Here is a 15,450-nt window from a genome sequence, read left to right as displayed (position 1 = left end):
GAGTGATGTCATCATTCCCTAGCCAAACTGTCCGAAATCCAGCACCCAGAAAAAAAAAAAAAGAAAATACAGAAAGATGCCAACACAGGACCTCGGACTGTTGGGAGAATTGGTGTTTCTGCCAATAGTTATACTTTTAGGCCTCATTCACATGAGCATTACTAAAGCTCTCGCCCATGCGATGCGCAGGCAGTCCTATTCATGTCCGTTGAAGAAATAACCAGGGGTGACCCTGCACAGCCTCCAGTGAAAAGTGTATAGCACTATCTTGTTATCCAAATATTAAACAAAAATATTAAAATATGTACGTTATTATTCATACAAAAACATTAAAAAGGCATAAATGCACAATTGTAATAAAACAGCAATTCTGTTGTAGACCTGGGGAGCTTGTTTTACCTACGCCTGAGATCCTGAGCTATGATGGCACAGTGGTGTAGTGGTTAGCACTTTCACCTAGCAGCAAGAAGGTCGCTGGTTCGAATCCCAACCATGACACTACCTGCCTGGAGTTTGCATGTTCTCCCTGTGCCTGCGTGGGTTTCCTCCAGGTACTCTGGTTTCCTCCCACACTCCAAAGACATGCTGGTAGGTTAATTGGATCCTGTATAAAAAAATTGGCCCTACTATGTATGTATGAATGAATGGGAGTTAGGGACCTTAGATTGTAAGCTCCTTGAGGGCAGGGACTGCTATGAATGTGTAATGTATATGTAAAGCGCTGTATAAATTGACAGCGCTATACAAGTACCTGAAATAAATAAATAAATAATGATGTCCTCTACAGCGATGTCTTGAGATTCATTGCTTTGTATCCTTCGATCTCATACCATTCCACCTGATAGGTGTCCCTGCAGAATGAGTCCTGGCAGTTCGATTTTGAGTCAATCCTCTGTTTCCCCAAGAGATTTCTTTTTGCTTGGTTTAAATTCAGTAATTATCGACATACTGACATAGTTACCGGATCTGCGAGAAAAGCTTTTGTGGTGTCCCAAATTTGACTGCCATCTGGGCTCTCTCTTGAATGATAGATATAGATAGAGATATCTAGATAGATACTCTAGGTATACAGTACATCGTAAATGATATACCCTCAGCGTTTGTCTGAGGTTACTATGTGATCAGAGGCGCTCTCCCTTCTTTTAGCCTATATTATGCAGAGTTCACTCCACCGGATAGCGTGCCCTGAGTGCCCTCCATCTGCCCCTGGAACCATCTTGGACCCCCTTATTGGACTCTTAGATAGTCCCTTTATGTCCCCTACCCTCAGGGACCTGCAAATGCACTCTTAATCTCCCCCTGATTTGTATTTGTATCCTATACACACATTATTATCTGCTGCTGTAGTAATATTGTCTGCTTAACCTCTGAGCGCCAACACCCCCACATACTATGTGATCAGTTAGACTTGTTTGTATAACTTTCTGTGTCTGTTGATGTTAGCATGAATTGCTGTTTTATCACAATTGTGCATTTTTGTCTTTTTAATGTTTTTGTATGAATAATACTTACATACATTTTAATGCATTTGTTAAATATTTGGGTACCGAGATATTCCATTACCCTTTTCACTGCGGGTTGTGCAGGGGTCATCACTGGTCATTTCTTCTAAATATTAAATTCAGGATAAGACCTCCAAAACCTTACAAACATGTACACGGACAGAGGCTCATAGGTTCCGATCTGTCTGTGTTCGGGGAAATTGCACCTGCATTGATGTCAGATTAGGAGCAATGTCTGTCTCTACAGCTGCTGCATCCCAACTGACATCAATGGGACTGCCTGCACTGGGATGCACGGAACACCAGTACATCCTAATGTGGGTAAACCCAGCCCTCCACAGGTGTATGCCTAAAGTGTTTGTAACCCCAAAAATAAATAAATAATGGATCCGGTTCCCTTAACCACTTAAGCCCCGGAAGATTTTACCCCCTTCCTGACCAGGGGGTATTTTGCGATTCGGCACTGCGTGACTTTAACGGACAATTGCGCGGTCGTGCGACACTGTACCTAAACTAATTTGACGTCCTTTTTTTCCCCACAAACAGAGCTTTATTTTGGTGCTATTTGATCACCTGTGCGATTTTTTGATCATGCGCTATAAACAAAAAAAAAAAAGCGTAAATTTTGCAAAAATAACAATATTTTTCACATTTTTTTTTTTATGAAATTCCCCCAAAAAAAAAAAAAAAAAAAATGTAAAAATCAAAATTTTGTAACATTTTCGGCCAATTTGTTTTATGCTACCTATGTTTGGTAAAAATCGCAAAAAGTGTATTTTGATTGGTTTGCGCAAAAGTTATCGCGTTTACTAACAAAGGGAAAGATTTTTGTCATTTTTGTTGTTTTTTTTTTAACGCGTAATGGCGGCGATCTGCGATTTTTTTTGCGACATTGCGGCGGACAGATCGGACCCTTGACTGACATTTTTGACACTTTTGGGGTTACCAGTGACATTACTGCAGTAATCAGTGCTATACATATGCACTGTTACTGTAAAATTACACTGGTAGTGAAGGGGTTAACTTTATTTGAGAGGGAGGGGCTGTGTGTGTCCCTAGGGGCGTGATTCTAACTGTGATTGGCTGTCTGTTGAGCTGTAGAAACAGTGATCAACGGTTCTACATAGTAGAACCATGTGATCACAGTTTCTACACAGGGGAGAATGACAGGCGGCTTGTTTACACAAGCTGCCTGACTTTCTCCCTCTGTAGCGGCGATCGCAGAGTGACCAGCGGACATCGTGTCCGCCGGTCACACGCGCGGGGGGTCCGTGACCACGCGGGAGCGCGCCTCCGGCGGCACGCGCTCGCTCCCTAGACCCTCACAGGCTAGCGACGTAGACCTATGTCACTTTGCCTGTGAGGGGCTGACCGCCGACGTAGATAGTCGTGCGGCAGTCGGCAAGTGGTTAAAGCATGAACAGCAGCATGGTGCTTGTGCTGTATAATTTGGCCCCCTGTAGAATATAAAATACCCGGCTGATCCTGCCTGGTTCTGCCCTCCTCTGTAAACTGACTAGGGATGCACCGATCTAACTTTTTTTGGTCCCGATGCCAATCTTTTGCTTTGTGAAATCGCCGATCCCAAGTCCGATCCGGAAGTACTGTTTTGTGAGCTTATAACAAAATAATACTTCCGCATCGGTATCGGCAGATACCTTATAACAATTGTGCATTCAAAATCTAAAATGTCATGGGTTTAGTCTTTAAGAGGTTAAACTTCCCTCCTCGGCAGACGGAACGAAAAGATATTGTAATCATTGTGTTTACTTAACTGGGAGAGTTCAAAGGCATTTGCAGGAGGCTCTTTTTTTTTTTCTTTGATAGCTGTTCTCTGCTCCCTCACATGCTATGTACAGAGCAAAACCGGATCGGCCTGTGGATCTCTTAATTTTACCGATCCCCCGATCCAGCTATTTTGCCCGTATCGGGGCCGATATCCGATCCGAATATCGGATCGGTGCATCCCTAAAACTGACCACAGTTTATCACGGCTGCAGAGCCCTGGGTGGTCAGTTTACGTGCCTCTGTCATCCGCAGCCCTCCTCTGTCCTCCCCCTCAGTCTGTCGGCTTGTACCAGTCCCACTCTGCTCCCTGCCCCTTCCTGCTGCTATAGTAGTTTGGTTATATTCCTACAATCGCCTCTGTTAGATAATGATATGTGCGTCACTGTATGTGCTCAGTGCTGTATGAAAAAATATATGCAGATTTCTACCTTATTTCAGAGCGCTCACGTGACCGCCCGCCTCTCTCCTCCTCGCTGACGTCATTTGGAGTTCTCGGCCCCTTCCACTGTAACTGTCAGCCTGAGAGAGAAGAGTGGTGAGGACTCGTGTGAGCGTCAGGAGGCGCTCTGAAATAAGGAAGAAATCTGAATATTTTTTAATACAGCATATACAGTGTGGCACATCTCATATGCAGTGTGGCACATAGGCACATCTCATATACAGTGTGGCACATCTCATATACAGTGTGGCGCACCTCATTATCTATTAGAATAGGTTTTAGTGTTTTGGACACTTCCAGACGTTTAATACTGAAGTTTATTGTATACATATAATATTTTCTCTTCCTCCCCCGATCAACATTCAAATAAAAATGTTTAATCAAATAATTTTGTTTTCAAAAAATTACCTCTTTCAAGACCCAGTGGCATCACTGGGCCCATAAACATCACAGCACCCTGTCTCAGAGCTTCTGGTAACAGCCTTATTCGAACAGATCCCCGGCATCCCTTTAGATGAGCATGCTTGTAATGTCTAGGAACACCAAAACAACAACCAGCCAGGATTCATGGTGGTACAACAGCCACAGGCCAGGACCTGGGGCACCATGACAGCTATGGGTCGGGACCCTGGATGCCACGACAGCCATGGACCAGAATGCCAAAAAAATGACCAGCCAAGGCCCAGGGCACTGTAACTATCATGGCCCAGGACCCGGGGCACCACATCAGCCCCACCCTGAGACTTGGTCTGTAAACATCACAGCACTTTTGTCAAGAGCCATATTTGAAAGAACACATCTCCATCAACCCCTTTGGATGAACATGTAAAACATGGAAACAAAATGATTGGACTTGGGATGCCAAGGGCTGGGACCAGGGTTCACAAAACAACAACTAGTCAGGTGCCATGACTGCCACCTACCACAACAGATCTGGGCTGGTTCCTGGGGCGCCACATCAGCTGTATCCCAGGATTGGGTCTGTAAACATCATACCCTGGCCTTGAATCTTCTGTCAAGAGCCTTATTTAAAAGAACACATACCTGGCATCCCTTTAGACAAGCATGCTTGTAACGCATGAGAACACAAAACAATTGGACCTGGGGCGCCATGGAACCGGACCTTGGGCCACCAAAACAACCAGCCAGGATTTGGGGTGGCACAACAGCCACATGCCATGACATCTATGGGCCAGAACCCTGGGTCCCACAACAGCCACGGGCTGGGATGCCAAAACAATGACCAACATGGACCCAGGTTGACACAACTGTCATGGCCTTGGACCTGGAACACTACAAGAGCAGTGGCCCAGGACCCAAGGCTCATGCATCCCCCTTGGGATCTTCTGTCAATGCATCAGGTCGAAAGAACACATTTCTAACATCTCTTTGGATGAGCATGCTTGTAATACACAGAAACAAAACGATTGGACTTGGGATACCAAAACAACAACCACTAGCTAGTGGCACGACTGCCACACGCCAGCACACCACAATAACCACATGCCATGACAGCTATGGGCCAGGATGCCATAACAATGACCAGCTAGGACCTTGGGTGCCACAATGGGCACAGCCTTGGACCTGGAACTCCACAATAGCAGTGGCCCAGGACTCAGGGTGCCATAACAGCTGCATCCTGGGACTGGGTCTGTAAACATTTACAGCACCCTTCCTTGGGATCTTCTGTCAAGAGCATTATTTGAAAGAACACATCCCTGGCATCCCCTTAGACCAGCATACTTGTAATGCATGGGAACAAAAAACTATTGGACCTGGGGCACCATAGGATCCCAAAACATCATCAGCCAGGATTTGGGGTGGCACGACAGCCACAGGCCAGGACACCAAAACAATGACAACCCAGGGTGCCACAACACCTATGGCACGGGACCCAGGGCACCAAGACAGCCGTGGTCCGGAACCCAGGCATGCCAGACAGCTATGGGCCGAGACCCCAAGTGCAAAAACAATGACTAGCCAGGACCCGGGGCACCACAACTGCTGCAACCTTGTGCTCCACAGCTTCCTTGGACTGTGATCTGGGGGCAACATGACCGCTGCGACCAGGGGGGGGGGGGGGGGGGGGGGGCAACATGACCGCTGCGACCAGGGACTCCACGACAGCCACGTGCCATGACAGGTATGGCCTTGGACCCCAAACCATTGACCAGCCAGGACCAAGGAGGATGGGGGAGTCACAACAGCTTCCTTGGCCTGGATTCCCCCACAGCCTCCCTGGTCTGGGGTCCCCCCACAGCTTCCTTGGCCTGGGACCTTGCAGGCCATAGCAGTGATGCTGTGACTTGTAGTTCCTGAATAAGCACCGGGTCCTGTGGCCGGACATTGCACGCTGGGCCTTGTAGTCCCCCCAGCACAGCACACAGGTCTCCTCACCGTGGAAGATGGTGACCGGCCTGTCCACCGTGTAGTAGAAGACATTCCTGATGAGGACATTGGGGTCGGGCAGGCCGGACTTGTTCTCGCGGATCGGAGTCTTGGTTGGAGGCTCCGGGTACACATCTCTGTCCACAGGCATCGCTCAGGTCACCCCGACTCCTGTCACCCTGAAGTATGGCGGACACCGGAGGACCCCCCAGAGACTGCCCCTCACACTGCCAGACTATATAAACACTGATTTCATCACTCCTACGTCACTCGAAATGATAATATCCCCCTGACCCCCCTCTTCTGTACAAAACGCTGTCGCGACTACACCAATCAGGCGCACAAGGCAACAATTTCTGACTAACGAAGGACCCCAGCGACAGAGGTAATTTCCAACGCTGCAGAGGGCTTCGTTTATTATATATTGTCGTATACAGGTATTCCTGCCTTCCATCGTGTTCGTATAACATTGTATCACAAGGACACAGGCGCCAAAGGCCACCTATTTTAGTCACATGTGCTGGGGAAGGCAAGGGCTTTGCGTTTCAGGCCTCGTTTTCAGATCAGAGCGAGATTTCCTCAGACAGTAGAGGGCGTTCAAGATTTGTGCAGGCTGCAGACAGCAAGAAAAAGCTGTATACCTTTGCAGGCAGCAGAGGGCGCTGTGTACCTCTTCTCCTAAGAATTGCCTTTGAAAAATTGTAGCCAGGATACAATTGATTTTTGAACTGATAATTATTTGATATTATTAATTTATTATTTCCCTCTTTTTAAGGGGGAATGTGTTCTGTTTTGTACATATTTTCTTGTCTGGGATAACAATAAACATTTCCCTATGTTGGAATATATATTAAATATTTGGTTTTATTATTACAATTAATAATATAGTGCTGTCAGTTTACACAGTGCTATATATATATATATATATATATATATATATATATATACATCAGTCCCTGCCCTCAAGGAGCATAGATATTTATTTAATGATTATCAGTCATCAGGATCACCCATGACATTGATCAGTGTCTCCGGCCCCTTTGTTCACATTCATCTCTCAGTTGGGAAAATTCCCTGGCCAGCAGCTGAATGCGACCAATAACATTCCAGGCAATGAGCCCCAAGCAGGACGCTGTCACATTAAGGGACCCCTATAGCACGAAGTATATAGGCAAGGGACACGCCCCCAACCACACCCCTAGACACACAGCATTATATACACGGCACGACACATCCCACATGGAAGTAAAATATATTTAAAAAAAACAGTCTTAATTTATTTTTCCAAAATATATTGGAAATATATTTGAAATGCTACAATTTTGGCCATATTCAATATATTTCTAAAAAAAACTTCCCTAAATATATTGGAAATATATTTTTCTTCCATATGGGATAATTGCTCATAATAACCATAGCCATTGATTTCAGGGGTTGGATTTAGGGGTTTAGGACAGTCTGACACTTTTTTGTAGTTACATAGGGGTATGTTTATAAAAATTTACCTGTGAAACTGCATGTACATTCGTTCTGTGCGAATGGAGGCAAAGGCAAATGTTAATAGGCTATATTCTCTTTCCAGGTCAAATGTTATTCATGCATAAAAAAATCAAGAAAATATTGCATTATGACCACTAGATGGAGCTGACGATCACAGTAAACAAATACTTACTATGATCGTCAGCCCCATCTAGTGGCCATAATATGATGTTTTCTTATTCAGTCTGTATTATTCATCATTGTGAATTAATACAATTTGACTTGGAGAGAAAATAGTAAAATAACATTTGATTTTGGCCCTATTGGCACAGAGCAAAGTGTGGCTTCACAGGATGAATAACTCTGACATTTTTTGAAATAAATACACCCATTTAGTGTATTTGTTTTGTACAAGTCCTCAGATTTAGGAAGAGAGACATTTGAGGAGTAATAGAGGAATTGGTTATAATATAGACACACTGGGGAAGATAAACCTGGAGAGAGCAAAATCTGGTGCAGCCAATCAGCTTCTAACTCCAGCTTGTTCAATTAACCACTTCTGGACCGGAAGGATTTGCCCCCTTAATGACCAGGCCCTATTTTGCCATTCGGCACTGCGTTACTTTAACTGACAATTGCGCGGTCGTGCGACGCTGTACCCAAATAAAATTGATGTCCTTTTTTTTCCACAAATAGAGCTTTGTTATGGTGGTATTTGATCACCTGTGCGATTTTTATTTTTTGCGCTATAAACAAAAAACAGCGACAATTCTTAAAAAAATACAATAATTTTAATTTTCTGCTATAAAACAGTCCCAAAAAATGTAAAAAAACAATTTTTTTTATCCTTTTAGGCCAATTTGTTTTCTGCTACATATTTTTGGTAAAAAAAAAAAAAATCGCAATAAGTGTATTTTGATTGGTTTGCACAAAAGTTATTGCATCTACAAACTAGGGGAAAGATTTATGTCATTTTTATTTATTTATTTTTTACTAGTAATGGTGGCGATCAGCGATTTTTAGCGGGACTTTGACATTGTGGCTGACAGATCGGACCTATAACTGACATTTTTGACACTTTTGGGGGGACCAGTGACATCACTACAGTGATCAGTGCTAAAAATATGCACTGTTACTGTACTAATGACACTGGCAGGGAAGGGGTTAACACAGTGGGTGATCAAAGGGTTAAATGTGTACCTAGGGGTGTGTTTCTAACTGTATGGGGGGCGTGGCTTGTGAAATTAACATAGAGACCTGTGATCCTATATAGAAGGATCACATGGGCTCTGTGATAATTTCAGAGAGAAGAACGGTCAGCTGTGTTTACAATTGCGGTTGTCAGACGGCAATTGGAGCCACCTGTCCCGTAAATCGGAGTCCCCGCTGCAAAGTGTTGGCGCACGCTCGCCCCCTAGCTGCAGGTGCGTGACCGATGTATACCTACGGCGGTTTGCGCAGGAGGGCCAGCCTGCCACAGTATAACTACAGCAGGCGGTTCATAAGTGGTTAAAGGAGCTGTCTGACCTGCTAAAGGATTTATATTTCTGTCCATCCAGCCCTGAGATTTACACAGCTCTGCCACAGAGCACAGCCTTGCCTGCTAGAGCAGGAGACCTAGGCAGTCTCTGATGCAGTTTGATAACACTTACAGGTCTGTGATTGGACAGGAGAATCAGCAGACTGATGATGAGCTTATCACTCTGCTCTCTCCACTTCTGTCCTTTTCTGCAGGTAGCCTGTAGTGGGTGGAGCCTGCTGGCTACCTGCTCTCTCTCCTTGTGCAGGGTGACTGGTCTTGTCTCCGCCCACTTCAGTAATTTCCTGCAGGCAGCCTGTAATGGGTGGGGTCTGCTGAGCCCCTCCCACTGCTCCGCTCTCTCTCCATGTGCAGGGTGTCAGGTCTTGTCTCCACCCCCCTGCAGTTTTCTGTGGGAAGCCTGTAGTGGGTGGAGCCTGCTGGGCCCCTCCCACAGCCCTTCTCTCTGCACAGGCTATGTAGAGCCCATTGATAATGTCACTGCTACCTTTACAAGCTAATATCTGGGTTTGCAAAGACGTTCTGTGCCCACAAAGTGGATTTATGGCTAATGAGGAATACATATCAATGTAAGATTTTGTGCCCGGAGTTCAGCTGCAGTGGGATTCGCCGTCAGCTTCTGCTGTTTATTATGCTGGTATTTTCATGTTAGCAGCTGTTGCTGCTTCATATGGCTCTCCTATTTCTGGCCCGTGTCGTCACTGGATACAACTCGTGAGGTGCTGGAGGCTTCCCTGTTCTGGTTAATCTTTCATTGGGGGGGTATATATGTTTCATCTAAGTGTCCCAAAGAATGACTGTCACAATTACCCACAACGACCAATCAGATCCCAGCTATCACTGCTGCAGATGGGAACACAGGCAGGGGATATGGTTGTCTGGGAAAACCTGGACACAATCAAATATGTGTGCATTAGAAGCCACAGCAAATCATGATTAGGGTATTCCTAAGGCTTACTCCCAGTTAGCCCCAACCATATACTTAAACTAAACAAAATACCAGTGACGCCAGTTTGGAGAAAATTGGCCCGGTGGGCCATTTATTAACAAATAACCAAAATAACCAAAACACATTTTAACATAACCATAAATATTCCAGTACCATAAATAAGTTGTTGGTCTTGGGAGGCACAAGATTCCAATTAACCTGGTATCAGCGTAATCCGTTAAACGGTCCCCAGCCGCGCAACACCAGCTCAGGGACAACCCACTTGACCACTGATACCTCCTACACTTCCGGTTAATATCCACTCTTAACCGGGATACCAGAGGGCTCCATACCTAGATGGGTCACCCTAAACACTTTTATACCAACACTGTTTTATACCACCTCCAAAGACCCCCAACCGCCACCGCTCGCAGGCGTGACACCTTACAACTGCGAGCCCCTCCACAAATGCAAGGCACGCTGGACACCCTCCTGAATGCCGAGGAACCACAAATCCGTGCCCACAGCATTCAGGTGAACCCCATCCCCCCGCAGATACCGCCAGGTATCCACCTCCAACTCCCGATGCCTGACCACCAACCCCCCGTTCCTAATGACAAAATGGCTAACCGCCGCATTAACCTTGATGCGGGCCTTGTTCAATTTGGCGACCGACCTGGCAAAACGCCAAGCCGTGCGGCCGACAATCTCCGACCAGATCACCACCGTGTCAGGAAAGGCCAATCGCAACCGAAGAAAATCGTATTTAATGTCCCGGATGAGGTGGCGCATGGACCTGACCCCCAAATCATTGCCCCCCGCATGTAACACCAAAATCCCAGGGGCTCTGTCCAACTGTACAAAACGATTGATCTCCGGCAGGACCCTGCACCAAAGCAACCCTGGGACGCCAATCCACCGGACGGTGGCCTCCTCTTTTGTAAAACCCAACTGCCTCCCGTCATGCCTCACCTCAGCCCTCCTGGCCCCCTAGTACACATACGAGTGTCCTAAGATCCACACGAGGCATGCAGCTCCCCCTGTAAAGAAAAAACAGCACCACGGCAATGAAACATCAAAACAACCAGCCACCCCCCGAACCACACAAGCATCTAAACCAGGACGAACATACAAACGAAAACGAGAAGATTCCCACCTGCCTATCCGCCTCAACGTCGCTTCATCCACACCCCACCTGGCCGCCTCCGTAGCTGCCCCGATGCGGAAGGAGTGAGAAGCGTAACTACCTGCATCATGACCCAGCTCGGACAAGCACTTCCGAAATACAGCCACAAATTGGAACCTCGACAGAGCCGAACCATCCCTGTGCATCAAAAAGGAACCCGCCACCGACGGACGCACCCGCCTGAACTCCTCCACCACCGCAACCGGGCAAAGAGAGGAACCCCCCACCCGATACAGGCGCACATACACACCTCTGCCATCCTGGTCTGTCTTGGAACGTCTCAGAAAGATCACCACAGCCGAAGCAGAACAACTCACCTCCCCGTCTTGCAGTCCGCCATGCACATTCCTAGAAGGGCTAACCAATTCCCCAATGCGAAATGCCCCGTAAAAGGCCAAAACAAAAGCTGCTGTAAACAAAGGAGGAGGAGCAGGTGCACCCCAACCTGCCCACCAACTCCCCCAGCAGGTGAAAGGAGACCGGCCTACGCCCATCCGGGCGCCTCACACCCCTCCTGTACCCCTTCAACGCCTGCCGTACCGCAAAATCCTTGGTAAAATCTTCCAACCCAGACATTTTGAACAAGAACGCCAAGCCAGCCAACTTCCGAGTGATGGCCGCCGCTGACACCCCTTGTTCAAAATTCAAGCAAACGAAATACAATAAAAGAGAACGAGAGCCCATACTCACCCCTTCCACTCCTGTCCGAGTCAACAAGGCCCGCCAGTCCCCCCATACCTTTGAATACGCCGCCCAAGTGCCGGCGCTCAAGGACCGTCTGATCAAGTCGGTGGCGATCCCAAAGCAATCGTCCAGAGCTCCGATGGACAAGGCTCCCCCCGTTGCTCCGCAGCCGGCGCCAACTCCCGAAACCTGTCCATCTGAAAACGAGACAAAGAATCTGCCACCGAGTTGGTAACACCTGGGACATGCACGGCGTACAAGTAAACATTTAACTGCAAGCAACGCAAGACAAGATGGCGCAACAGCCGAATCACCGGCGGGGAAGCACCCGACAAGCTGTTAATGACCTGCACCACCCCCATGTTATCGCAGTGCAAACGCACCTTTTTGTCACGGAAGACCTCCCCCCACAACTCCACCGCGACCACCACGGGGAACAGTTCCAACAGAACCAAGTTCCGCAAGAAACCTTTCTCCCGCCAAGTCGCCGGCCAGCGCTCGGCGCTCCAACGGCCCCCCAAGTAAGCACCATACCCAGCGGATCCCGCAGCATCCGTGAACAAATCAATGTCCCAATTGCTGACCGGACCCCGCAGCCAAAGCGAACGACCGTTGTAGGCTGACAGAAAAACGTGCCAGACCCATAAGTCGTCAACCAGGTCCGCCGACAGCGTGACAAAATGATGCGGAGAGCGGATCCCCGCCGTAGCGGCCGACAAACGGCGACTGAAGACCCGACCCATAGGCATGATCCGACATGCAAACGCCAACTTGCCGAGAAGCGACTGCAACCGTCGAAGTTGCACTTTTCGTTTCCCTACCAACAGGCAGATCTCCGCTTTTATGTCCCGCAACTTGTCATCCGGCAAGCGACATTCCATCGCCACCGAGTCAATGACAATGCCCAAAAAACTGATCGTGGTCTTTGGACCTTCCGTTTTATCAGCCGCCAAAGGAATACCGAAACGCTCTGCCACATGTTGCATGGAAGCCAACAAGACACCACACAAGGGAGAAGACGGGGGGCCAATAAACAGAAAATCATCCAGGTAATGGATAACCGAATTGACCCCCGACACCTCCCGTACCACCCACTCCACGAACGAACTGAAGGTCTCAAAAAACGCACAAGAGATAGAGCAGCCCATGGGCAAGCAGCGATCGACATAAAAGGCATCCAACCACCTACAACCCAACAACCGAAAGCTGCTCGGATGCACCGGCAACAAACGAAACGCAACCTCCACATCCGTTTTGGCCAGCAACGCACCCCGCCCATAACGGCGAACCCAACAAATGGCAGCGTCAAAAGACGTGTACGACACCGCGCAGGCACCCGGATCAATCCCATCATTGACCGAACCCCCTTTCGGAAAGGACAGATGGTGGATCATCCGAAACTTGTTCGGCTCCTTCTTCGGCACCAAACCCAACGGGGAAACCACCAAATCAGCCAAGGGCGGCGCATCAAAAGGACCCGCCATGCGGCCCAAGGCCACCTCCTTCGCCAACTTGTCGGACACCACCCCGGGGTTCAGCCGAGTCGAACGCAAATTATCCGCCAAAGGGGGAACACCATCAAGAGAACAAGGAATGCGGAAACCGACCGAAAACCCCTCCTCCAGCAAGCGGGCCGCCGCCCGGTCCGGATACCTACTTAGGAAAGGCCGCATCCTTTCCACCATCACCGGCGTCGTCCCTCTTGTGCTGAGCGTCCCCGGTACAGGGCTTACCCTGCTTAAAACAACGGGAGAAGGGGTGAGCGCCCCCACAACCGAAGCACTCATGCTTGAACTTGCAGGCATTTCCAAAGCGGCACGTCCCTTCGTTATACTGCCAACAGAAACCCCGACGCTTCGCGGCCGGCTGTCCTGGGGAAGAGGGACCGCCGACCCCGCTCAGAAAGGAAGACGGTACCGCCCGCGCAGAAGTCATGAGGCGCATCCACAAACTAATGTCCTTATGATCCCACCTCAACGACGGGCGGACCGCCTTCCGTTGACGGAACTGCTCGTCATACCGGAGCCACGTCACCCCCCCATACACCCTGTGGGCCTCCCCGATCGCATCCAGATAGCAAAACAAAGCGGAGCAATGCTCCGGATGCTTCTCGCCCACCACACTCGCAAAAATAGCAAACGCCTGAAGCCAATTGCTAAACGTGCGCGGAATTAAACGAAAACGCCGCCGTTCCTCATCTTCCTTCTTCGACTCCTCCGGCTTCACCCTATCCAGGTTAAACTTCTCCAACGGAAGCAACGTGAATATCTCGACGTACTCATCCTTCCAGATCTTCTCCCGTACCTCCGCCTTGAGGTGCGCCCCCAAGGGGCCCTCAAAACAGACGTACACCTCACACTTCGCGGAATCCGCCAAACGAATCGCATCATCCTTACCTGACGCCTTGGGCTCCGCAACCTTGTCCACCGCCGGCACCGCAGGAGGCGATTCCACCAGGCGCCACCACCTTGTCCCCCGAAGCAGCCGGGGCTGACCCAGCCCCCGCAGGTCCCGTGCCAGACGCCGCCGCGACCGGAGCCCTCACTGAGCCCCACGCCGCCACCGGCGCCGAACTCCCCACACTCCCATCAAAACGCTGGAACAAAGACCGCAGGCCCGCCAGCAAGTCCCCCAGGCCCCCCGCCGCAACCGGCGCAGCAGGCCCTGGGACCCTCCCCTCCGCGACCTGCGGAGAGCCCATCCCCCCTGGAGCCCCCCCCACCACCGCGGGCCCCCCCCCGGTTCTGCTCCACCCCCAACGCCCCCACCAACGAAGACAAAGCAGACCGGACAGACAAAGGGTGCAAAGATAAAGGCTCACCTGACTGGGACCCCGCGGCCGCGGGTCCCGCAGCCACAGCAGACGACGGACCAGGAGCACTTCCCTCCTCGGAACTGGACAGCTCGCCCTCTGACCGGACCTCCGGATCTTCCTCCACCACGACCGACCTGGAAACAGCAAGCGCAGGGGGGGCACTCCGCTCCGCCTCCCCCCCCGCCGATGACCGGATCTGACGTCCCCCACCGACTTCCGCTGACGTTTTCTGCCGGGACCAGCATCCGCATCCACTTCCGGCGCTCCACCCGACTGGCCAGGGCGACTGCTGGTACCTCTCCCCCGCCGAGCAGACCCGGGCGGCCAGTCTTCACCGCCATGGGCAGCCGCTGCACTTCCTTCATCCGGATGAGCGGGCGGGGCCGGAGGCCCTGCACGAGAATGGCCCCGCCCACTGGAGCTCCGCCGACGCCGAGGATTCCTCCCAGAGGCCCCGCCGCCCACCTGGAGGGTCCCCACCGGGGCTCCCATCGTGGCGCTGAGCTCCAGGGGAGAAATCCGGGCTGTAGCGCTCCGGCGGCCGTGACCGCCGAGCGCGGGAATGCCGCTCCCCCACCTCCACAATGTCCTCCTCCATGGCCGCCTCCAGGTGACATTCCAGCCACCGGGTCCCACGAGACGCCGCCGGTGGCTGGAACGTCACCTGGATTGGCCGAAAGGAGAGGCTATGCTGTTGGATG

General features: G+C 49.9%; 1 protein-coding gene and 1 pseudogene across 2 annotated transcripts in view; both read right to left on the bottom strand.

The window, feature by feature from the left end:
* The window catches only part of NDUFB10 (NADH:ubiquinone oxidoreductase subunit B10), a 12,157-nt gene extending 5,820 nt beyond the window's left edge, over positions 1-6,337 (bottom strand). Inside the window, exon 1 of the mRNA XM_082261847.1 lies at positions 6,127-6,337. Coding sequence (XP_082117973.1) covers positions 6,127-6,268 — 142 coding nt within the window. The 5' untranslated portion in view covers positions 6,269-6,337. The remainder of the gene's footprint in view (positions 1-6,126) is intronic.
* A 4,700-nt stretch (positions 6,338-11,037) lies between these two features.
* On the bottom strand, positions 11,038-15,347 carry LOC309558609 (integrase/recombinase xerD homolog; annotated as a pseudogene). Its single transcript has 3 exons — positions 15,215-15,347; positions 11,221-11,882; positions 11,038-11,104 (listed from the first exon to the last, which is right to left on the bottom strand). The product of its transcript is annotated as an integrase/recombinase xerD homolog (transcript).
* Between the last annotated feature and the right edge of the window lie 103 nt (positions 15,348-15,450).

This window comes from Pelophylax lessonae (assembly GCF_965119305.1).
Source record: "Pelophylax lessonae genome assembly, chromosome: 6".
NCBI classification, from domain to species: Eukaryota; Metazoa; Chordata; class Amphibia; order Anura; family Ranidae; genus Pelophylax; species Pelophylax lessonae.
The sequence above is the reverse complement of the archived record's forward strand: the minus strand, read 5'-3'. Positions and strand labels throughout refer to the sequence as shown.